The 25,627-nt window shown below is 41.0% G+C and overlaps 2 protein-coding genes and 1 long non-coding RNA gene across 13 annotated transcripts in view; 2 read left to right on the forward strand and 1 right to left on the reverse strand.

The window, feature by feature from the left end:
- LOC105355350 (NACHT, LRR and PYD domains-containing protein 12-like) overlaps positions 1-25,627 on the forward strand; it is a 249,628-nt gene that overhangs the window by 69,223 nt on the left and 154,778 nt on the right. The gene's annotated exons all lie outside the window — the stretch shown is intronic.
- LOC144987953 (G2/M phase-specific E3 ubiquitin-protein ligase-like) overlaps positions 1-25,627 on the reverse strand; it is a 33,334-nt gene that overhangs the window by 2,983 nt on the left and 4,724 nt on the right. Inside the window, exons 7-9 of one of the 2 annotated variants that reach the window (XR_013651648.1) lie at positions 19,799-19,901; positions 18,902-19,640; positions 18,427-18,645 (exon numbers count right to left, since the gene is read on the reverse strand). Coding sequence is in view for 1 of the 2 variants with exons in the window: in XM_078937837.1 (XP_078793963.1) it covers positions 16,810-17,481 (672 nt within the window). In the remaining variant the exon portion in view is untranslated. Of the gene's footprint in view, positions 1-13,826; positions 18,646-18,901; positions 19,641-19,798; positions 19,902-25,627 lie in introns of those variants that run through there. The other variant, XM_078937837.1, reaches the window with a different exon arrangement.
- On the forward strand, positions 11,133-16,120 carry LOC144988566 (uncharacterized). Its single transcript, XR_013652497.1, has 2 exons — positions 11,133-14,181; positions 14,972-16,120. It is a non-coding gene; the product is annotated as an uncharacterized LOC144988566 (long non-coding RNA).

Here is a 25,627-nt window from a genome sequence, read left to right on the forward strand (position 1 = left end):
TCAAACAGTTTAGTGTTCTGTTTTATTGATGTCGTCTTTTGAAAGCTTTTGCTTTTGCTTTAATTTTCAGTTTAGTTTGTTATATAGATGACTTCTTTATCTAAAAAACTGTTGCTTCATGGTCCTTCAGTACATCTGTCATGTTTAAAGTATGATAGGAAATACATATCTATATCTAGACAACCTCCTGATAACACATTTCTCTTTTAAGCAGTGTTCCAACTTGACAAATATAGTTCTTTGGTTAATATTGTAATAAACATAACTATTTTATACTGACGACACAAGAACAGCTCGTTAGCTTAGCATCATAAGCATCAGTAGCTGCGGTTACTTGTTTAAAATATCTTTGATCGGGTCAAGGATTAGATTAGAATTGAACTGTGTAATTATTCCCATGAAAAACCTTATCAGATTATAACAAACATACGCCACATTTTCATTTGGAATAAATCATTTTGACATGCACAGAATGATCAAAAATTCAGTAAATGGCCGTAGTAGAAGAAACTGCAAATTCTGTTGTAAACAAACAAAGCTGCAGCCCAGAGCAGGATGATCTTCTAACCGTGTTTTTATTATTGTTAGGATAGTTATTAAGTGCTTGTTTGCTGATAATGTTTTTTAAATTCGTGTGGCCAATGAAGATCTAGAAGAAGGGTTAGGATTAGACTAATATATGCCAACAACAACATTTAGCTTCGGATGAAGTTAATAATAATAATAATTATAGGTTTGTTCTGTTTCTACCCTCCCTGTTTCCTTAATTATCCCCCCCTCTCCACTCCTTTCCCTTTTTTCTTTTTTCACACACTATTCCCTTCCGCTCACCTAAGCTGCCACATAACCCAGCCACTCTACAATAGTACTGATATGCACAACACACTCAGACACTCAGCATGTCCAGCATTACATCACATGCACTGTACATTACACATAAAGCCTCATAGCAACATCAAGCACACCATTATGTGTACATATTTACTCATTTTTGCCTCAATCAATAACATACAGTTTCTAGCATTCACCTCAACAGCAGCATGTCCGCCCTAAGGTTAGTTACTTGGAATGTGCACGGAGCTGGAACCAGAGAGAAGAGACTTAAAAAAAAAGATCTTTTAAAAAATTAAAAGATCTCAAAACTGATTTTGCGTTTCTTCAAGAAACTCATATGTCTAGTTCCTCAGTGAATATTCTCGCCACAGCAGATTTTCCCAACGTATATTCAGCCTGTTATAATTCTAGACAGAGAGGAGTAACAACTATGATAAATAGGGAAATTAAATTCACAGAAACTAGTACAGTCATAGACCCAGAAGGAAGATTTATAATAGTCACTCTTTCCACTCAAAATATGCAGCTGTGTTTAGCTAATGTGTACGCCCCCAATGTAGATGACCCTAAATTCTTTCATTCCTTCTTCTCTGTTCTCAGCACTGTTGTCACTTTAAACTGCCACTTTAACCATCTCATTGCTCTCTGCACTGTTTAGAATACTGTTATTCTTCTTATTATTGCTGTCTTTTTATCTATTTTTTAAGTCGTTTATTTATTTATTTTTTATATGCTGCTATCACTGTGGGGTGAGAGGAAAGCAATTTCATCTGTGCTGTATGTCTTTATGGATGCAGTACATTTGACAATAAAGCCGACTTTGACTTTGACTTTGACTCTGCGCTATCTGAACATACAGACAAATCGCTAATTATTGCGGGTGACCTCAACATGTGTTTAGATCCAGAGATGGATAGGCTAAATAACACAGGAAATCTTAGAATCTGGCAATCCACAAACACTCTTAAACAGTACATGGAGGATTTTGGTCTTCGTGATGTTAGGCGTTTATTCCATCCCACAAAGAGAGCTTATACCTTTTTTTCCACAGTTCATCAATCGTACTCCAGGCTAGATTATTTCTTGGTTAACAGCTCCTTGTTGAGCATAGCTACCGAAGCACAGATCCACCCCATTAGTATGAGGGGCCGTATAAGACATTATTTATTCTGAACCATTCACATTCATACATTCTTGCTCTCACAGTCATATATACTCTCTTTCGCATACATATATTCTCTTACGCATCCATATATTCTCTCTCTCACATTCATACATTCTTGCTCTCACAGTCATATATACTCTCTTTCGCATACATATATTCTCACTTGCACATCCATATATTCTCTCTCTCGCATGCATATATATTACTTTACACATACATACATTCTCACTCTCATTGTCACTCTTGAAAAAGAATGTATGTATGTGAAAGACAAGTATATATGTACGTGTGAGGAAGAGTTTATATGTGTGTGTGAGAGAGGAGTATGCATGAAACGGAAGTGACTTTGCATGAAAAGGAAGGCACTTTGAATGAAAAGGAAGGCACTTTGCATGAAACGGAAGGCAGATGATTTCTCGTGCTCTGATTGGACGAGAGGCCGCCACCTCCCATTTTGAACAGACGCTAACATGAACCAATAAGAAGGCCATCGGAACCTTAAGAAATATTTTATCTTCACCTCAAGTGGTCACAAATCTGTCTGCATCTCTAGAGACACAAAGGAATGTCTCAAATACCAATAATGGTAATAGAAGTGCCACCGAAACAGAAAATCCGTATCCACCTTATTCCTAGCCCCCATGAGCCTTTGCGTGAATTATGGGCGACACTTCCTGTAGACGCTGGAACACGCATTTACATTAAAACAAATTCCTCTTGTTTTCGATCCATAACTACATATAAATGTGGGAAAACCAGCTGTCATTTCTTAAAAAAGGCAACGGTGAGGTGGAGATGAAATATTTGTTAAGGTTCCGATGGCTGCAGGACCCCCGTGGCTACTTCTTGCCGGTTCGTTTTTTTTTAAAAATAAACTTTATTAACAATATATTGCACATACAAAATACCAAACACAAAACTCCACTGTGTGCAAAATACAATCTTCACGTTCGCAATGAGAATGAACAAAAAAAACAATGATAACCATGTAAAACAGGTTATGCAAAAAGAAAACAAAAATAATAAGGCAAAGGAATCTGTTAAAGTTTCAGGAGAGACCATGTTTCAACTGTTCTGACAGCTTTTTTGTTAGTGGAAGATTTAATACTGTTCACATACAAAACCATTTCTTTCTGAAAAACATAAAACACGTTTTTTTTGTTGGCATATTTACATTTGTGTATAAAGTATTTAGCCATAATTATAAGTAAATTAACTACATATATTTTTTCTGCATTAAGTCTTCCTTGTGTAAAATATCCAAAAATAATATGCTCGTAAAATAATCTATAATCTTCACATAGATGAGTTCTTATAAAATGTATCACATCTTTCCAAAATAGTTGAGTGAAATAGCAAAACCAAATAAGATGAGGCACAGTTTCTGGTGAGGAATGACAGAATGAACAGTTTATGTCCAGATCTTTTTTAAACTTAGTAAAGAAATGTTTCACTGGATAAAATTTGTGAAGAATTTTGAAAGAAATTTCTCTGATTTTATTGGTGATGAAATACTTTTGTGGCAGGGTCCAAACCTTTTCCCACTGAATTCTACATCCAAAGCTGTTCCAGTATGAGATAACATACGGTTTTGTGGCAATCTCATTTTGAAACAGAGAACGGATACTTTGATTATTACTGCTAGCTGAAAAACATACCTTTCCACACCACAAGTCTGTTAATTTGGGATTTATTGCTTGTTCATGTTAGCGTCTGCACTGTAATCCCTAGCGAGTTGACTGAACTTAAAAATTATTTTGTAACAGATTACGCAACAGTTTAGTTATATTATTAAAACTTTTAAGTTAACATTTATTAAAAGTCATATTGTCAGTTGGCTTACATTTGTATTATTTCATATAAAAAATATTAAGATTCCTCAACTTATAAAAGAGAGACTAACTATATTTTTATATTACTCAACTCATAAAATATGTAAAATTCACTCAAATGCTTTATAAATTCTTTAACTCATTAAATGTGTAGCATTGAAAATATTTAAAATTCTTCAGCTTAAAATGTATTCTAAACAGAGATATTGATACTGCCCCACTACATTTTAAAGGCTAACATTGATAAAAAACCAACAAACGTGAAGGCCACACAATAGTGATTGCTTAATACACTTTTTTTAATTGCTCTTTAAAAAAAAAGCACAAATATCAAGAGGATGAAGAAACAATAAGTGCAATAAAACTGCATTATAAGAGTGCCACACAACATATTGACAAAAAGAGTTGGTTTTGTATTGTACGGCAGAAAAAGCAAATGATCACAACAAAACACATTAGTTACATAACACTTAAACCAACAAATAGTCCATTCTGGAAGACTCACTCAACGAAACATTCTTCAGCGTCAATAAATGTCCTTTCAGTGGTTTGCTGTCCTCAAGGTTCAAGACAGCATTCTGAATAAATATGAAGGCAAGTTCAAGTTTTTTGGGGTGCTGTAGGTCCAGAGCATAGATGTCCCCGAAGAGTTAGAAGAGATTAGTCAGCCAGATGTGTGGGACCACTGACGGCAGCATCAGGAGCATCACCACGACAACTGAGAAGATACCCACAGAAATGTCTGTGAGGTCTGGTATTCTGGAAAATACAAAACAAAAAACACAGATGAGTTCAGACCCTCAAAGATATTCATCACACTAATGTCCAAAACTGACATTCCTGCCATCTGTCAATGGGAATCTTTTCATGCTAACATTCTGTTAGCTTTTAATCAACTGGCTATGATGTTTTAAGGACCAACTCCAATTAAAATTGTGTTTTTAAAAAGTTCTTTAGCATTTTTCTGAAGGAGGACATTTATAAAATAATTTAAGACTAAAGCTTCATTTTTCTTTATTCAAATAATGATGGATCAGGAGCAGAAAAAGGTAAATGAAAATGTTCCCACTCCTTCCAATCAGGAGTCCCTGATGTTCGCCTTTCATCTTCCGTCTCATTTTTAAAACCATTTAAAAATATCACTCAGTTTACAAACTACAAACTATTGCCCTATTTATTATGTCACTCAATAAAATCTCAATCAATATTAAAGGATTAGTGAAAACCATTGACAGGGAGTCGTGTGCACTTACAGTACAGGTCATGAAGAAGTTGGAGGCATCTTCATGCAGATAAAGAGGAAGTGCAAGGAGGACAAGTGCCCGTCTCATGTTCACGTCACGCTGGTCCTAAAAGAATAAAAAGAAATATCCATTACCATTGAAGCAAATGCAGAGCAAACACTTCCAATATTTATTTAAGGAACTTTAAGAAATAATAAAATGATACCTTTTCTAGATGTCTATTTCTAGTAAGAGGACAATACAGTGTTTATGTCATGATCCACTTCAGGTCAAAGACCCAAAGTCATTTTTAAGGCAAGTTACACCTTGGCTTCTTACAGCTGTTTACAAATGATTTGTTATCCGTTTTTGAATTATGCACATTAGAAATTCACCTGGAGGTCATAAATCCTAACCAAGCTGGCCAGTTCCTGTCTGTTTTGGTGGACTTAGTCTCAGAAAAGGGCAGCTTTAAGTTACACAAACATGTAAAAACTGCACAATTTCCTCTGACTGCATTTACTCTACACAAATCCATTTCAGATCTTGACAGATGAGTTTTCATGGTTTCAAATGATGGAATGGTGCTAATGCAACATCATTTTATTATTGTAATATACTGTCATAAAGACATGACAATATTCCAAAGTGTCTCCACATACATGGCAGTGGAAACACTTTGGAATATTGGCTATGTAGTACTGCAGTATTATATGTATTACTGCATAGTGCCAAAGTAACAGAACACAACTTGCACCTCCATTCCATTGTGCCACCTTCAGCCTGCAATCTAAATATGTTTAGTTAAATTGTAAATAATTTCAGCTCTATTTAGACCTTTGGCTAGTTAAAATGTGCATAAATGTTTCCATGCTGCCGTATAAATCTAATAATGGTAATAGTTCAGGATGAATGCATTAAATAAGTATAAAACTCACCCACTGACACCTCTTTTCTGGTGAAATGGTGACTTTCTGGTGAACTTTCTGAAGTTCAGTATCTGAAAAAGTCCAAAAGAGATTTTTCAATGTTAAAAAATGTTTCAATTATATTCTGATCAAAAAACATTTATTGCACTACACAACCCATTGCATTTTTTGTTTTTTTAAATAGCTCTAGACAAATAACTGAGACAAGTTACCTGGCTGGCCTTGGCGTCTACCTGGAGGTGAAACACTGAACACTCTGTAGTTCGGTACCTGAACACAACACGAGCACGTTGATTAATTTATTTTTACAAAAACCTTTTTTATAACGGAGATCAGTGATTTATAAAAGCTTAAAGCTGCATTCAAAACCCAATGCTTCCATGTAGCAACCAGGCTTAAAACTGTTGGCGGTAGCTCCTCCCACACAACCGTTAGAGGCTTTGAGTGACATTTTTGGATATGTGTCCAGCAGCAAACTTTAGCCACAGACAGAGGCCTCCAACGCGAATTTCACACGCGGATCACGTTTAGTGTGATTGCAGCAAAACAGATCATTTCTACCTACCTCTGAAAAAAAAAACAACCTCATCACTGTCGTAACTTACGGGCAGAAATGCATTTTGGGTTTGGCTCGCCATACGTCTGCTATGACAAACTAATCATGTATACATTGCCACATTAAGCTCTAAAACAATCGTAACACACATATGTTTAAACAACAGTAAACCACATTTACGGTAGTATAAGAGCATTTTTAAAGCATTCATTCAAAATAAACCATGAACGATACTTACCAAATTAAATCAGGGCTGAAGACAAGACGGCACCATCAGCGATGAGGCGGATGGAAAAAAAACCCGAGGTTGGGGCGTCTTGAAGCGGGACGAAATTGCAACGCTTTGCAGAAAAATAAAATGCTCGACTTTCAATTTCAAACGTCGCATACTTGCATTCGGCAAATCCAACATGGCCACCTGAGCTAACGTAGAGAAAACGAAAGACCCTCCCACCAGTACGTGATGACGTTATGACGCTACTTCAGGGATCTTAAAATTTTTGAGTGCTAGATACAAATAAGCTTTAAAATATTTAGCACTGTTAAGTTAAATTTGAAAAAATCTTCATAGAGCTTAATACTTTATAGTTGAATCAACTACAAAATGACATTTAAGTTGTGTAACCTTAATAGTTATGAGTCAGTACAAGTGATAGGGTTTAGAGTGTGTTCAAAATGGGAGGTGGCGGCCTCTCGTCCAATCAGAGCACGAGAAATCATCTGCCTTCCGTTTCATTCAAAGTGCCTTCCTTTTCATTCAAAGTGCCTTCCTTTTCATGCAAAGTCACTTCCGTTTCATGCATACTCCTCTCTCACACACACATAAACTCTTCCTCACACGTACATATATACTTGTCTTTCACATACATACATTCTTTTTCAAGAGTGACAATGAGAGTGAGAATGTATGTATGTGTAAAGTAATATATATGCATGCGAGAGAGAGAATATATGGATGTGCAAGTAAGAATATATGAATGCGTAAGAGAATATATATGCATGCGAGAGAGAGAATATATGGATGTGCAAGTGAGAATATATATATGCGATAGAGAGTATATATGACTGTGAGAGCAAGAATGTATGAATGTGAGAGAGAGAATATATGGATGCGTAAGAGAATATATGTATGCGAAAGAGAGTATATATGACTGTGAGAGCAAGAATGTATGAATGTGAATGGTTCAGAATAAATAATGTCTTATACGGCCCCTCATACATTACTATCAGTGACCACGCACCAGTTTCCCTGACTCTAAAAAACAAAACATCACCACCTGCATTAAGGAGCTGGAGGTTCAATACATTGTTGCTCAAAGACACTAACTTTATAGATTTCTTTGCTAAAGAATGGTCCACATATCTTCAAAATAATGACCACCCAGGTATTTCCTCATGCCTTTTATGGGAGGCCAGGAAAGCAGTCATGAGAGGAAAAATAATCGCCCTCTCATCCCACAAAAAAAGAAAAGAAAACTCTAAACTAGTGGATTTAGAGCAAAAAATCAGACTGTTAGAGGAAACCTACAGCAACTCTCCGGATGATCAAACTCTACAACAAATAAGGAAAGTAAGAATTGAATTAAATGAAATAACTAATCAAAGAACACAGTTTTTATTACAGAGACTACGCTTGGAAAGGTCTGATCACAGTAATAAATCTGGGAAATATTTGGCAAATCAACTGAAAATAAACAAATAGAAGACAACTATTTCATCAGTCATAGGAAATGCAACACATGATCCAGCTGCAATAAATTCATTTTTTTAAAAACTTTTACCAATCTCTCTACTCATCCCAAATTAATCCTTCTGACAATGACATCAATAGTTTTCTCAATAGCATATATTTGCCTAGACCAACAGAGGAACAAATCACAGCCCTGGAGTCCGCTTTTACTAAAGAAGAACTACATAAAGCATTAACCAACATGCCTAGTAAAAAAGCCCCAGGACCAGACGGCTTCCCAGCAGAATTTTATAAAGAGTTTTGGCAAATCTTAGCTCCCATTTTTCTCAGAATGACAATAGAAATTAAGGACAACAATTATCTACCTCCAAATATGAATTCTGCTAATATAATCTTACTTCTGAAACCTGGGAAAGATCCCACATCACCATCCAGCTATCGACCCATATCACTGATTAATGCAGATCTTAAAATAATCTGCAAAGCTTTGGCAGGAAGGCTGGAGAAGGTAGTTCCCTCTCTAATACATCCTGACCAAACAGGTTTTATAAAGGGTAGACATTCATCTACCAACATGCGCAGATTAATCAACCTCATAGATTATACAACCATCAACAACCGAGAAGCGACCATTTTGTCACTGGACGCAGAAAAGGCATTTGATCGGGTCAACTGGAAATTTTTAATAGCCACCCTGAACAAATTTGGCTTTGGAAAATCATTTATTAACTGGATTAAAATATTATATGCCTCTCCTAATGCATGTATCAGAACAAATGATCAAACATCTCCAAGCTTTAATTTACAAAGAGGAACCAGACAAGGCTGTCCACTATCTTCGTCCTTATTTTTATTTTTTTTTTTTTTTTCAACTTGTCCTGTCCAACAGCTAGGCAAACAGATGAGAGCTGAGGGCCTCTTGTGTTGGACATATTTTATTTTAACAAGAGGGGTTATTCATCTTCAGACAAACCAAAGGTATGTCTGAATAAACCCCTTTTGTAATTGAGGCCAAACTTTATTAATTTCAATCATGTTTGAAAATCTTTGGTGTTGGACCGGACGGAAAAGGAAAGAGGGGAAGAAGAGAGAGGGACGATAGAGAGAGGGGGGGTAGGGGGTGATAATAGGAGGGGAAGGGGGATAAGACCATGAAGCAGCATAGAGCAGACAGGTTTACTGGTTGTTTATCGTTACGGTACGGTTCAAATGTAGTACAAAAAGGGCGGGGCCTGTTCACACACACTCAAATATTATCAACACACCTGCTAGCCGCAAAAATGTCCACATGTCAACATGCACACAAAACAGATAGTGTTCACGAACGCATACCTATGCCTTTAAACCAACTAGTGTGAAATCTTTCATTCATTCAGTCATGCAAACTATTAGTGCAAAGGTGAGCTAACACCTGTGCTCAGGTGAGTGTTTATGTTCTTCTAAAATGGATGGTGGAATGTGAAAAGAAGGAGGAGGAGCGCCCAGCCACCCCCACACCCATACCCCCGCCGCAGCAGCAGCGGCAGCCGGAATTCCCCCAACGCCACACGGGAACAAGCAGGGAACAACCGCCCCCCGGGCGACCAAGACCGCCACCCAGGCCAGGGCCAGCAGGACCGCCGCGAGGCCCCCAGAGCCAGAGAGCAGGGAGGCGCAGAGGGAAAGAGAGCGCCGCCCCACCCCAGCCAGGAAAGCAGCCCCCCGCCGCGCCGGAAGAGCCCAACGCAGGGCCCCACCGGAGAGGGACGCCCACAGCCCCAGAAAAGCACCCCACCACCACCCAGGAGTTCCGGGCATCCCCCCACCCCGACCCCAGGTACGAGCCAGGACCCCCCAAGGGAGACCCGCTCCGCACTCCAGGCAGCCACCCACCCGGCCCACGGTTGGTCCAGGTAGGAGCAAGGCAGGGGCCCGCCGCCCCCGCCCAGGAGGGGGGAACCCCGGGGAAAAAAGGGCGGCCCACAAGGGATGTTATAAATATGGCCCGACCAGGCTCGGCCATGTTGGAAGTTTGGCGGGGCCCAGCGCCCAGGGGCAAGGACCAGGACCCACCCCCCAGGGACACAAACACCCCCGGCTCAGGTGTAATATGAACCCCCCCACCGTGCGGAGAGAGCACCGCCGGGCCCAGGGAGCCGGCACCCAAGGGACACGGCCGCCATCGCCAAGGGGCCCGCACCCCCCACCAGGGAAGGGGTAGGGGACAGATGGACCCAGGTCCCACCTTCCTTGTAAAATGTGTGTGCGTGTATGGGTGTTTGAGAGGGTGTTTGTGTGCATGTGTGTGTGTTTATGTTTGAATGTATATATTGAAGGGGGAGGGGTGTGTGTACTAAGGGGGGTGCAGTTAAAATTGGCGAGTAGGGCACTAAGGGGACATCTCCTGATTACTCACAGTGATGTCCCCTCACCCTCCACACCAAGGGGCCCTAAATGTCTAAGGTGCGGTTAAAATTGGCGGGTAGGGTGCCAGGAGGACATCTGCTGCTTGCTTGCAGTGATCTCCAAGCACCCCCCCTACCAAGGACCCTACATGTCTAAGGTGCAAATAAAACCGAAAGAGGGGGGGGGCCCACTCCATACGGCAACCATAGGAGGGGGCCACTCCCAAGTAGCCCCCCCCCAAGGCGCATCGCAGGCTAGACCCCCCACCCCCTCACCCTAATATGAGGTTATATAAGGAAGGGGGTAAGTTGGGGACAGCTGGTAGACTGTCCCCCGGTGGTCAAACAGCCGTCCCCCAGCCCACCCCCAGCAAAGGGGCCAGGGCCACCCAGCCCAGGGGCCCACCCCCGGAGGCGCCGACACCCCAGGCCCGGCACCACCCACCCCACACAGAGAGAGAGGAGCCAGAAAGTGTCGCCCCCCCCCCCCCCCCCCGGAGCAAGCCCAGGCCCCCACCCCCAGACGCCGGCCCTAGAAGAGCTCTGGTCAGGCTTCGACGGGACCGAGGAGGCCAACCGGCCGAGGCAACCACTGATTGCCTCAGCGGAGACCCCGACCCGCTAGCCCCCCCGACCCGTACTAATAATGGGCCCCCCTCCCCCCCAGAACGCCCCCCCACAGGACAGGGCCGACAAGCCCCCCACCCCACCCCACCCCAGACCCCGCAGCCGAAGCGGGTGACACCCAGAGCGACCGGGGGCCCCGAGAGGGTTGTCCCGTCCCGTCCCAGAGCCAGGGAAGGGCCGATCCCAGCCCCAGGTGCAGATGGGCAGCCCATCCGGCGCCGCTGGCCCCCCCCCACCCGAGCAGGGCCCCCCGCCAACCCCCCCCAGCACAGGCAAAGGGACCACCCCCCCAAGCCAAGCCAGACCACCACCCCACCCCCCCACCACGCACCCCCACACCCAAGCCCAGAGGACCACGCAGCGCCCCAGCCCGCCCCACCCAAGCACCGGACCCGACCCCCCGACCAACAGAGCCCCCCACCACCCCCGCCAGGCACCGGAAGCCCCGACCCCCACCCCAAACCACGGCAGAAGGGCAAGGAGCAGCGACGACCAAGCCCTCCACCCCCTAAGTCATGGAGTCAACCACAGGAGACCAGAGAGACTGAATTCTTTCAAAGTTACTTGAGCTTTGGGCTGACATTTTTTCCAAGCTGATATGATCAAACAGCAGATTTCTGTGTTGACTTATGTTTATATTTTTCTTGTTTTTCCAATTTATTAAAATAGTTTTTTTGGCAATACAAAGAGTTATGAAAATGATAGATGCTAATCCTTCTTCTATATCGATGGCACTCATGTCACCAAGCACACAAAGTGACGGTGAGGCAGTGATTGAAACCTTAAGCCAGACTGATAAATCGGCACATACCTGCTGCCAGAGAGCCTGGACAGGAGTGCACAACCACAGTGCGTGCATGTAGCTGTCGGGTAGATTATTATCACAGTGCTCGCAAATGTCTGAGTTACTGAGACCCATCTTGAACATCCTCTGTCCAGTGTAGTAAATTCTGTGAAGAGTTTTGAGATGGATTAGCTGCAGATTTGGACTTTTTGTCAGTTTAAAGGTGTTTAGACAAAGTTCTGACCAGAAGCTTTCATCTGTGCTGATGCTCAAATCTGCATCCCATTTTTTTGTTGGAAGGGCAATATTGTTATCTAAGTTACATAAAAGTTTGTATATTTTGGAGAGAGTTCTATTCATTGAAAAATTAATCAGAGTGGTAACTACATCTGGTAGCTTTAAATCGTCGTCTTTAATTTTATACTTTTTAGTAATACTTGATTTAAGTTGCTGATATTCCAAGAAGTTATTTATTCCATGTTTGTCTTGAAGTTCCTGGGGGGTTATGAATCTTCTATCAATATTTACGTGCTCTAGTTGTTTTATGCCCCCTTCTTGCCAAGCTGGGAAGTGAATCATTTTTTTGTTAATAAGAATGTCCGGGTAGTTCCAGATGGGTGTCATTTTGCACGGTTGAATTGATGATTTTGATATTTTGAGAAATTCCCACCAGGCTGTTAAGGTGGCATTTATATTAATGCTTTTGAAACAATCCTGTTTTTTAACTGTTTGGCTAATAAATGGTAGCTGTGACAGGTTGATCTTTCCACATAACACCTGTTCCAAGTCTAACCACGAGTTGGTTTCTGGATTATTTTTTAACCATTTTAAGATATATTGTAATCTATTTGCAAGAAAGTATTTGTAGAAATTAGGTAGTTCTAATCCTCCACAGCTTTTTGCAGATTTTAAAGTTTTTAGACTAATTCTTGCAGGTTTGTTGTTCCATAGAAAGCTTGATATGGATGAGTCTAATGTTTTGAACCATTTTAATGGCGGTTGTGTGGGAATCATTGAGAAGAGATAATTAACTTTGGGTAAGATTTTCATTTTAACCGTGGCTACCTTGCCCATAAGGGACAAAGGCAGGTTGGTCCAGCGTGTTAGATCGTCCTGTATGCTTTTCAGTAATGGGGTGTGGTTTAGCTGCACCAGTTCTGATAGTTTGGGGGAAAAGTAGATACCCAGATATTTGATATTTCCTGTTTTAACTGGAATTGTGAGTCTTTGTTCCATATTCCTGTTGAGTGGTAATAAAACAGACTTATTCCAATTAATGGAATAGTCTGATATGGAGGAGAATTCATTTATGATCATTGCCGTTTCATTTACAGAATGTAAATTCCTTAAAAACAGTAATATGTCATCCGCATAAAGACTAATTTTATGATGGCTGTGTTTGGTTTTTATTCCTATAATGCTCTCATTCTGTCTTATTGCTGCAGCTAAAGGCTCAATGAATATAGCAAAAAGAGAAGGAGAGAGTGGGCAGCCCTGTCTGGTTCCTCTTCCAAGAAAAAACCTGTTTGAAATCTGTTTATTAGTTCTAACTGATGCATTGGGGTTGTGATATAATATTTTGATCCAATTGATGAATGCTTCTCCAAAACCAAACTTATGGAGGGCAGCAATAAGGAACTTCCAATTAACTCTGTCAAAGGCTTTTTCAGCATCCAGCGATAGTACCGTCATTTCCTGGTTTTTAATGGTGGCAAAGTCTATTATATTAACTAGTCTACGGACATTATCATCCGAGTGTCTGCCTTTGATGAATCCAGTCTGGTCGAAGTGAATTATGTGAGGAGTGATTTTTTCTATTCTCTGTGCTAGTGCTTTGCAGATATTTTTTACATCTGCATTGATTAGAGAAATAGGGCGATAGCTTGAAGGACTAGTGGGATCTTTGTCTGGTTTTAGAAGAAGAATTATGTTGGCTGAGTTCATGTTAGGTGGCATTGATTGGCTCTCATTAATAGATGTGACAGTTTTATAAAATGTTGGTGCCAGTTGTTCCCAGAATTCTTTATAAAACTCAGCAGGAAAGCCGTCAGGCCCTGGTGCTTTACCATTGGGCATAAGTAACAGAGCTTCATGAAGTTCAGACGGCGAGAGCGGAGAATCTAAGTTTGTGATTTGATCCTCATTTAGCCTGGGTAGGTTTACATTATTAAGTGACATTGTAATTTGCAGTGAGAGTAGAGAGCAGGTGGAGGAACAGCTAGAGAGGTGGAGGTTTGCTCTGGAAAGAAGAGGTATGAAGGTCAGTCGTAGTAAGACAGAATACATGTGTCTGAACGAGAGGGATCAAGGTAGAAGCGTTAGGTTACAGGGGACTGAGGTGAAGAAGGTGCAGGAGTTTAAGTACTTGGGGTCAACAGTTCAGTGTGATGGGGATTGTGGAAAAGAGGTGAAGAGGCGAGTGCAGGCAGGTTGGAGCGGTTGGAGGAAAGTGTCAGGAGTGTTGTGTGACAGAAGAGTGTCAGCAAGACTCAAAGGAAAGGTGTACAAGACAGTGGTGAGACCAGCTCTGCTCTATGGGTTAGAGACGGTAGCAGTGAGACAGAGACAAGAGGCTGAGATGGAGGTAGCAGAGATGAAGATGTTGAGGTTCTCCTTAGGAGTGACCAGGTTAGACAGGATAAGGAACGAGTACATCAGAGGGACGGCTCATGTTGCCTGTGTTAGCGACAAAGTCAGAGAAGCCAGACTGAGATGGTTTGGACATGTTCAGAGGAGGGATAGTGGATATATTGGTAGAAGGATGTTGGAGATGGAGCTGCCTGGCCGGAGGGCAAGAGGACGACCAAAGAGGAGATATTTGGATGTCTTAACAGAGGACATGAAGTTGGCTAATGTTAGGGTAGAAGATGTCCATGATAGAGTGAGGTGGAAAAGGATGATTCGCTGTGGCGACCCCTGATGGGAAAAGCCGAAAGAGAAAGAAGAGGTTTACATTATTAAGAAATGAGTCAATACTTTGCTCTGACGGATTGATCTGCGGTGTGTACAGGTTTTTATAAAAGTTTTCAAATGCGTTATTAATTTTGACCGGGTCATGGGTGACATTTCCTGTTTGGTCCATAATAGAGGTGATTGATGATTTTTCTCTGTTAATTTTAAGCTGATTAGCCAGAAATTTGCCAGATTTATTAGAGTTTTCAAATCTTTCAAGTCGTAGCCTTTGTATTTGAAATTGTGTTTGTTTATTAATGATGTCATTTAACTGCAGCTTTAAATTTTTCAGATCTCCCAGAATGTGTTCCTGTGCAGAAGCAGCATAAGCAGTCTCCAGGGTTTTGATTTTATTTTCTAATTCTAATAAATCTGCTTTCTCTTTGCGTTTTTTGTGCGTTGAATAAGAAATGATTTTCCCTCTCATGACTGCCTTTGCTGTTTCCCAAAGAACGCACGGTGGGATGTCTGGAGTATTGTTGAAGTCTAAGAAGGTTGCCCACTCTTTTTTAAAGAATTCAAGAAATTCCTGGTCCTTTAACAGAGACGTATTAAACCTCCAGGTTGTACCAGAGGGTGTGGATTTTTCCCTAGAAATGTTTACAGAGACTGGTGCATGATCACTGATAATAATTGGATGGATATTGGAGCTTTGAATATTTTTTAAAAGAGAGTTACTGATTAATAAATAGTCTAAACGGGAGTGTGAATAGTGAACTGGAGAAAAAAAGGTGAACCCTTTAGTGCTTGGGTGACATGAGCGCCACGCGTCGCAGAGACCCAGATCATTCATGTACTGCTTTAGAATACTTGCAGATCGCCATGTACGCTGGTTTGCTGCTGTGCTGAGTCTGTCAAGTTCAGGGTCCAAAACAAGGTTGAAGTCTCCTCCTATAATGATTGTGGAGTCAGAGTGAACTGAGAGTGAGGTGAAGAATCTGTGAAAGAAGGAAGAGTCGTCAACATTAGGACCGTATACACTCGCTATACAAAAGTCTTTTTCTGAATGGATATATTAATGATTACAAATCTGCCTTCTGGGTCAGTAACTGTATCCTTATGAGTAAAATTAAGATTTTTATTAATTAAAACAGCAACTCCTCGTTGTTTGGAGTTGTAACTGGCAGAGTATATAACTGGAAATTGTAAGCAGCACATAAGGTGATTCAAAGAATTCGATAAATGGGTCTCCTGCAGTAGAGCTATATCTGCTTTTAGACCATCCAGGTGATTTAACACTTTCAGTCTCTTTGGCTCAGAGCCAAGTCCACGCACATTCCAGCTAATGATGTTAAGACTGTTCATAACTGCTCTGACTGAAAAGGTGTAAAGCTAAGTAGTGCTTGTGTACCAGTCCGTGTGCGCGTGCCCGCATTGAGAAGCGCTGTGCGCGTGAACGTTTTCTGGCTATGTGAGCTGCGTGTCGCGTGCGTCCTATGAGAGCCTGTGTGAGGTGATTGCAGTATGTCGGCGTGTGTGTGCGGGATCGCATGTGCACGCCCCTGTGTGCGCTTGTGTGTGCGCGCGCCCGTTCCGTGCATAAATAAATACTTACCGAGGATGAGTTGCTTCCAGGTGATTTACATATAATGAGGGGGGAGAGGGGGGGGGGGAGAGTAAAGGAAAGAAAAAAAGAGATAGAAGGGAAAACGAAAACAACAACAAAACAACAATAGAAACATCAGTGGGACTGAGGTGACGAAGAAAAAAAAAAGACTGTTTTCCTGCGATCGAGGTGTGGATTATTGATGATCCGGTTTTCCATTCATTGAAGTAAGTTTAGCGGGTTTCTTCTGGGCAGCGCAGATGTTCTCAGCGCGGATCTGAATGCCTTCAGCACAGCCAGGGGGTGATCTCCGGGTCCCGGAACAGCCGGCCGTCCACGTAAAGTTTGTCAACGGCCACAATCGCTCTCGAACCAGCAGCAAGATGCTTCCTCCTCAGCGGGAACAGGATCTTCCTTCTGCGGAGGATTTCTGCCGGGAACTGGTCATTCACGCTGTAATGCGTGCCTTTCAGTTCCCGTCCGCGGCCCTTCACCAACTCCTTCTGTTTGAAATGTTCGAACTTAGCCACAATAGGACGCGGGCGCTGGTGGTCGGACCTTCTTCCTCCGAGGCGGTGAACCCTGTGGAAAGAGATCTTCTGCACCTCCTCCTTGGGGAGCTTCAGGTGGACCTGTAAAAAGGATCTAACGGTGGCCTCGGGGTCTTCTCCTGCCTCCTCTGGATCCCCCGCGACCACTAGATTGTCCCTCATGCTCCTCGACTGAAGATCCAGGAGGGTTTCCTTGATGGATCGGTTCTCCTCGGAGAGACGGGCGGTGTCATTGCCCAGGATCTTGACGGTCTCTCTGAGGGCCTGGTTCTCCGCTGCGAGCTCCCGCACCTGCTGCTGGCTGAATTCCAGAGACTCCCGCAGACCTTGAAATTCTTCGTCCTTATTTGCACTATTTATTGAACCTCTAGCTGCTGCTATTAGGCAAAGTCGAGACATTGAAGGCATTCAAACCAAAAATTTAGAACACAAAATAAGTCTTTATGCAGATGATGTTTTACTATTTACTCCAAATTCACAATCTTCCATCTGCCAAATCATCTCCCTTTATTAATAGATTTTCCTCAGTTTCAGAATACTCCATAAACTGGTCTAAAAGCACAATTTTACCAATTAATTGCAATTATCTAAATCCGTTATCTATTAAAATACAAACAGGCAACATAAAGTACTTAGGTATAAATATTTCCTCTAGGCTTTCTGATCTATTCAAACTAAACCACACCCAACTACTTAAAACAACCGAGGCTGATCTCACTAGATGGAAAACTCTACCCATTTCTCTAATCGGGGGAGTTGCAACCATAAAAATGACGATTCTCCCCAATATTAACTACCTTTTTTCAATGATTCCTTCCAAACCTCCAACTACTTGGTTCAAATCATTAGACTCATTCATTTCCCAATTCCTTTGGGAAGGTAAACCCCCACGGATCAGTTTAAAAACTATTAAAAAACCTAAAGATAGAGGAGGACTAGGCCTTCCAGACTTCCAGGACTACTACTCCGCGAACAGATTGTGTTATGTACAAAAATGGCTGATCCTGGTGGGATTTTCTTAAAAAAAACAACCTCACATTATTTCCATGTAAACTTACCACCATTTGGAATAACCCTGACATTTTAATTAACAAAACCATGATTAATTTTGCTTCATGGAAGAACAAAGGAATCCAGCAGTTTCAGCATATAATTCAGAATAGAAAATTTATGTCCCTCTCAACATTATCCTCAACCTATGGAATTAATATAAGTGACTTCAGGAGTTGAAATCCTTACAAAGGACCTAATTATACCACAATCCCCACCCCAAATACACCTGACAATGTTTTGTTCTTATCAGTAAATTGGAACAAAGACCAAAATACTATAAAGAAAACTGTTAATTCTCACCTTTGAGGTACATAATACATTGCCTCAGGTTTACCAGATGGGCACCGGGATTGGCGAACAGGACGAATGGTGTGCGTATTCCAATAATGCTTGTATTCATCCAGTTCTTTCTGCAGAACTCCCAGGAAGCAGTATCACACCAAATTTGTATGTGCAGGGCTGCCATTGAAGAGATGTCGCTCCCTCAAGTCATTGAGAAGATCCATCCAAAATTGGCTCCTGCATAGAGAAAAATATTTGTTACACATATGAAGGTGAATAAGTAGAATTATGCTTTAATTGAATGTAGTATGCTTTTGATATGTGCCAAAGAACTTGGCAGAATAATAATTAAATATAATTCAATTATAATGAAGAATTTTGATAACAGAAAAACATGATGTGGATGCATTTGGAGAATGTATATTTATTAGCCTACATGCATACAGCAAATACAATCATCAAATAAAACAAATAAATTGAAAGCAAGAAAAACCTTTGTTTCCGGAAGTAGGACCACCAGCTTTCAATCCGCTGGTTCGATGTTGAAGTTCCATACATGTGGCTTTTAGCACCTGCAAACTCATCTGTATGCTCTGATCTCAGGGTACAGTGAAGGGCGGCCATTGTGCCATTTTCAGTGCCGAAACCTTTGCGGAGCCGCTTTGGAAAAACTCCATGCTCAACTATACAGTTGACATAGTATTGAGCAATTACTGAAGGGTCGTTGTTGGTCTTTCCGCAATTCAGCCACATAATTTTTCTGGAGAAGCCATCAATGCAGCCATTTATTGCAATTCCAAAAGGTTTTAATTTATCATACCCATCAACGTGCCAGGTTTCGTTTGGTCCCATTGAATGATATGCCCTTCGAACAAATCTACGTCTGCTGGGATTCTCTGTTCCCCATGGATCCAGCTATGCCATGAGGTGCATCACATCATCTCGTCTGACAACAAAAGAGTGTTTTTTTTGTTTCAAAATCTGCCACATCGCTCTATATCCTAAAAGATGGCCTGATCCCTTTAGCTCCTCAGAAATAGCTGTCCTCAGAGTAGCAATTGGAGTGTAGTTCAGTCTTCTGGTCAGGCCTGCATCTTTTAATCTTCGTTCTAGATTGCGAAGACTGACTGATATGTTGTGTTTTGATTTCAGTAAGTCGACTATTATTTCATAACTATGGCCCTCTGTGAAATATTTCTTGATAAGTCCATCCAGTGAAGTAGCTTCATGACCTGAGGGTTTAAAAGGAGGATACTATATTAGAGGCTTCGAAATGACTAAGCTGGGGAGTTGCTAATTATTTTTTGTTACATTATAATTCAAAGATGTAAAGTAAAAGGGATGCATATTCATATGATTCATATGATTAACAGTATGAAAAAAAATGTACCTTCATCTTGAAGACTCAATAGGAACCTGACATTTCTGTAGCATGAGCTACAGTATACCAGGATGCATGAAAGGTTCACCCCACAGAAAGGACAGAACATGACCTGTTAAATGATAAAGCAGAGAAAGTAAAGTTTAAAATTCACTCAGGTACTTTCTAAAAATCCCTCTGTTTAAATATATATTTATTTAATAAAATGCACACTATATAAACCTAACCTATTCATTAAACACTATCATATTTGGCAAAAACAAATAAGAAGAAATTCGCATCAACAAAAATAAGGGGTAACCTCCCTCCCCATTAAAAAATATATTTACAGACAAATTCCACAACACCTGCGTCTTCCATGCGTTGTAAGTGAGATAAACAGACACGCTCCAAGAAGTGTCAAATGTGCACATAAAAAGTTAAAGAAATTGTAACTCTGAATTTTTACTCTAATTTGCTATATTTTACATACCATCTCAGTTTTAGCATTTACACAAACAAGGAATTTCTTTACCTGCAATGATTTTATAACTACTGCAGGGGTCACTATTGGGTGACCAACACAGTATCAATACAGTGCCGACACAGTTTGTTTAGTGTGTCAATACACTCCTTGAGGTATCATCGTCCCATCACTATCAGATACTCCTCTACTAGCCGTGTTTTTTCCTCACATGACCCAACACGCCTGAAGCAACCAGCAGTCTGCAACATGGCACTGTTCTGCACCATCAAGTCCTGCAGAATTTGCACTGAAGGTGCATTCTAAATCTAAAAGAAGAGACAATAGAGTACTTTACATTTCAAATATAAATAGAATTAAAGCCGCAAGCGGCGTTGTATGGCCCGCAGACGCAACCCGCCTTCCACGCCCAACTCTACGCACTACCGCGGCCCTCTCCGCCCTCACCGCCCACAAATTAAAAGCTAATCAAGGCTGGATTTGCTCATAATGCTAACTATGCTAGCCATGCTAATGTGGCTAAAAGTGCTAGCATAGCTATCAGCATAATCAACTCTCTCAGAAAAACACATTTCCTAAAATGCTAATTATGCTAACTATGCTAGCTATGCTAATGTGGCTAATAGTGCTAGCATAGCGATCAGCATCATCAACTGACTCAGAAAAACACATTACCTAAAATGCTAATTATGCTAATTATGCTAACTATGCTAATGTGGCTAAAAGTGCTAGCATAGCGATCAGCATCATCAACTGACTCAGAAAAACACATTACCTAAAATGCTAATTATGCTAACTATGCTAATGTGGCTAAAAGTGCTAGCATAGCGATCAGCATCATCAACTGACTCAGAAAAACACATTACCTAAAATGCTAACTATGCTAGCTATGCTAATGTGGCTAAAATTGCTAGCATAGCGATCAGCATCATCAACTGACTCAGAAAAACACATTCCTCCATTGGTGAGAGTTATATGTCATAAGTTGCTAAAAAGCCCACTTTTTCCAAAATGGCGGCTTTTCTGTTGATTTTATCTCCATAGCAACCATTTTATGTTTTGGTCCCCTCGGGAGGACGAACAGATTGACGTCAGTTTCGGATTAATCGGTAGAAGTAAACTTTTTGTCGTCCTTAGCAACAGTGGTTTTATGCTAACCACGCCCACATTCCTTATATGTCCATATCCAGTGTTTTTCAATGTATTCAGTTTCAGGCATTAATGCATGCATTCAATTTTCACTGTATTGTATTGAAATGCATGGGAGTTATAACAGTGCGCCACTTTGCTAGCTTGCCACGCGCACGCCGTTCAAAATCTACAACTTCTAATTCCAACATTTTTTACACAGTAGCTTGCCATTGATGCCCAAAAAGTTTCGAGATGATCGATGAAAATTCCAACGACAAGTTTACGTTTGAATCTGGTGGTAAAGGTGTTTTTTATAGAAAATTCAAGATGGCCGCCTTTTCCCGAGGTCAAAGGTTGATGAAACTCCAGAGGTGATTGTAGACTTACGCTAGGGACATGCGCGTCAAATTTCGTAAAAATCGCTCGAAAAAAAGTTCATTTTTCCATATTGTGTAAAAACGCGGAAAACTCAAAATGGCAGATTTTGGCACAAAATGCCCGCCAAACCGTAGGTCGTGTCGCCATCACGTAATGATTTCAAAACTTTCTTTGGATATACCCGACAAAGTTATCTGGGTTTCGTTAGCCGATTCTTAAAAATAAAATCCAAAAAATTTTTTTTTTGCCGAGTCAGCACTTTTTTTTGCGACCGTTTTTTGTTTACCACGGCCACATTCCTTTACCGATTTTGTCGTATGTGACATTGTTTTGTTCAGTGTGGGCCAGGGTATCGCATATTTCAGTTTCAGGCTATTCCGATAAAATATGTGCGAGCTAGCTAAAATAGCGACGGTTGCGAATTCGCCACGCGCACGCCGTTCAAAATCTACAACTTCTAATTCCAACATTTTGTCCACAGTAGCTTGCCATTGATGCCCGAGAAGTTTCAAATAGATCGATAAAAATCCCTAGGACGAGTTTTCGTTTGTATCCATTACTAAAGGTGCTTTTTTTTGAAAATCCAAGATGGCCGCCCCTTGCCAAGGTCAAAGGTCAACAAAACTTCTTTGGTAGTTGTAGAATCGTGTTTGTGGCATGTGTGTGCAATTTCGTGAAAATCGCTTGAACAAAATTGTCGTTTTCCCATATTGTGAAAAAACACGAAAATCGCCATTTCTCTGAGTTTGCCACAAAATGGCCGCCAAGCCGTAAGTCGTGTGGCCATCCCATAATAATTTCAGAACTTCTTTGGGATATCTCCAACACAAGTGTTTGGGTTTCGTAACTGTATTTCAAAAAAAAAATTTTTGGCCCCATAAGCGATTTTCGGCCCATTCATTTTTTTTACGGGAACGCTCGCTGTGATGTCATCGACTTCGGGGGGGTGACGTTCTCTTTGCCGAAAATTCATTTTCAATTTATCCCAGGTGTGTGCCAATTTTGGTTAGTTTTCGGGTATGTGGCGGGGGTCAAATTTGAGCTCAACGGATCCGTTAGAAACAAGAATAATAATAATTAAAGCCGCAAGCGGCGTTGTATGGCCCGCAGACGCAACCCGCCTTCCACGCCCAACTCTACGCACCACCGCCGACCTCACCGCCCTCACAGCCCGCAAATTAAAAGCTAGTCAAGGCTGATTTTGCTAATTATGCTAACGATGCTAATTTGGCTTAAAGTGCTAGCATAGCGATCAGCATCATCAACTAACTCAGAAAAACACATTACCTAAAATGCTAATTATGCTAACTATGCTAGCTATGCTAATGTGGCTAAAAGTGTTAGCATAGCGATCAGCATCATCAACTGACTCAGAAAAACACATTACTCAAAGTGCTAATTATGCTAACTATGCTAGCTATGCTAATGTGGCTAAAAGTGCTAGCATAGCGATCAGCATCATCAACTGACTCAGAAAAACACATTACCTAAAATGCTAATTATGCTAACTATGCTAGTTATGCTAACATAGCTAAAAGTGCTAGCATAGCGATCAGCATCATCAACTGACTCAGAAAAACACATTCCTCCATTGGTGAGAGTTATATGTCATAAGTTGCTAAAAAAAAACCACTTTTTCCAAAATGGCGGCTTTTCTGTTAATTTTATCTCCATAGCAACAATTTTATGTTTTGGTCCCCTCGGGAGGACGAACAGATTGACGTCAGTTTCGGACAAATCGGTAAAAGTAAACTTTTTGTCGTCCTTAGCAACAGCAGTTTTATGCTAACCACGCCCACATTCCTTATATGTCCATATCCAGTGTTTTTCAATGTATTCAGTTTCAGGCATTAATGCATGCATTCAATTTTCACTGTATTGTATTGAAATGCATGGGAGTTATAACAGTGCGCCACTTTGCTAGCTTGCCACGCGCACGCCGTTCAAAATCTACAACTTCTAATTCCAACATTTTTTACACAGTAGCTTGCCATTGATGCCCAAAAAGTTTTGAGACGATCGAAGAAAATTCCAACGACAAGTTTACGTTTGAATCTGGTGGTTAAGGTGTTTTTTATAGAAAATTCAAGATGGCCGCCTTTTCCCGAGGTCAAAGGTCGACGAAACTCCAAAGGTGATTGTAGACTTACGCTAGGGACATGCGAGTCAAATTTCGTGAAAATCGCTCAAAAAAAAGTTCATTTTTCCATATCGTGTAAAAACGCGAAAAACTCAAAATGGCAGATTTTGGCACAAAATGGCCGCCAAACCGTAGGTCGTGTGGCCATCACGTAATGATTTCAAAACTTTCTTTGGATATACCCGACAAAGTTATCTGGGTTTCGTTAGCCGATTCTTAAAAATAAAATCCGAAAAAAATTTTTTTTGCCGAGTCAGCACTTTTTTTTGCGACGGTTTTTTGTTTACCACGGCCACATTCCTTTATCGATTTTGTCATATGTGACATCGTTTTGTTCAGTGTGGGCCAGGGTATCGCATATTTCAGTTTCAGGCTATTCCGATAAAATATGTGCGAGCTAGCTAAAATGGCGACGGTTGCGAATTCGCCACGCGCACGCGTTTCAAATTCTACAACTTCTAATTCCAACATTTTGTCCACAGTAGCTTGCCATTGATGCCCGAGAAGTTTCGAAAAGATCGATAAAAATCCCTAGGACGAGTTTTCGTTTGTATACGTCACTAAAGGTGCTTTTTCATGAAAATTCAAGATGGCCGCCCCTTCCTAAGGTCAAAGGTCAACAAAACTTCTTTGGTAGTTGTAGAATCGTGTTTGTGGCATGTGTATGCAATTTCGTGAAAATCGCTTGAACAAAAGTGTCGTTTTCCCATATTGTGAAAAAACACGAAAATCGCCATTTCTCTGAGTTCACCACAAAATGGCCGCCAAGCCGTAGGTCGTGTGGCCATCCCATAATAATTTCATAACTTCTTTGGGATATCTCCAACACGCGTGTTTTGGTTTCGTAACTGTATTTCGAAATATTTTTTTTTGGCCCCATAAGCGATTTTCGGCCCATTCATTTTTTTTACGGGAACGCTCGCCGTGATGTCATCATCGTGGGGGGGTTGACATTCTCTTTGCCGAAAATTCATTTTCAATTTATCCCAGATGTGTGCCAATTTTGGTGAGTTTTCGGGTATGTGGCGGGGGTCAAATTTGAGGTCAAAGTGGAAGAAAGAAAGAAGAAGAATAATTAAAGCCGCAAGCGGCGTTGTATGGCCCGCAGACGCAACCCGCCTTCCACGCCCAACTCTACGCACCACCGCTGCCCTCACAGCCCGCAAATTAAAAGCTAGTCAAGGCTGGATTTGCTAATTATGCTAACAATGCTAACTATGCTAAAGTGGCTAAAAGTGTTAGCATTGCGATCAGCATCATCAACTGACTCAGAAAAACACATTACCTAAAATGCTAATTATGCTAACTATGCTAGCTATGCTAATGTGGCTAAAAGTGCTAGCATAGCAATCAGCATCATCAACTGACTGAGAAAAACACATTATCTAAAATGCTAATTATGCTAACTATGCTAGCTATGCTAATGTGGCTGAAAGTGCTAGCATTGTGATCAGCATCATCAATTGACTCAGAAAATACATTACCTAAAATGCTAATTATGCTAACTATGCTAGCTATGCTAATGTGGCTAAAAGTGCTAGCATAGCAATCATTATCATCAATTGACTCAGAAAAACACATTAGCTAAAATGCTAATTATGCTAACTATGCTAGTTATGCTAACATAGCTAAAAGTGCTAGCATAGCGATCTGCATCATCAACTGACTCAGAAAAACACATTCCTCCATTGGTGAGAGCTATGTGTCATAAGTTGATAAAAAACCC

This window comes from Oryzias latipes, chromosome 2 (genome assembly GCF_053564925.1).
Source record: "Oryzias latipes strain Hd-rR chromosome 2, Olatipes_Hd-rR_3.1".
NCBI classification, from domain to species: Eukaryota; Metazoa; Chordata; class Actinopteri; order Beloniformes; family Adrianichthyidae; genus Oryzias; species Oryzias latipes.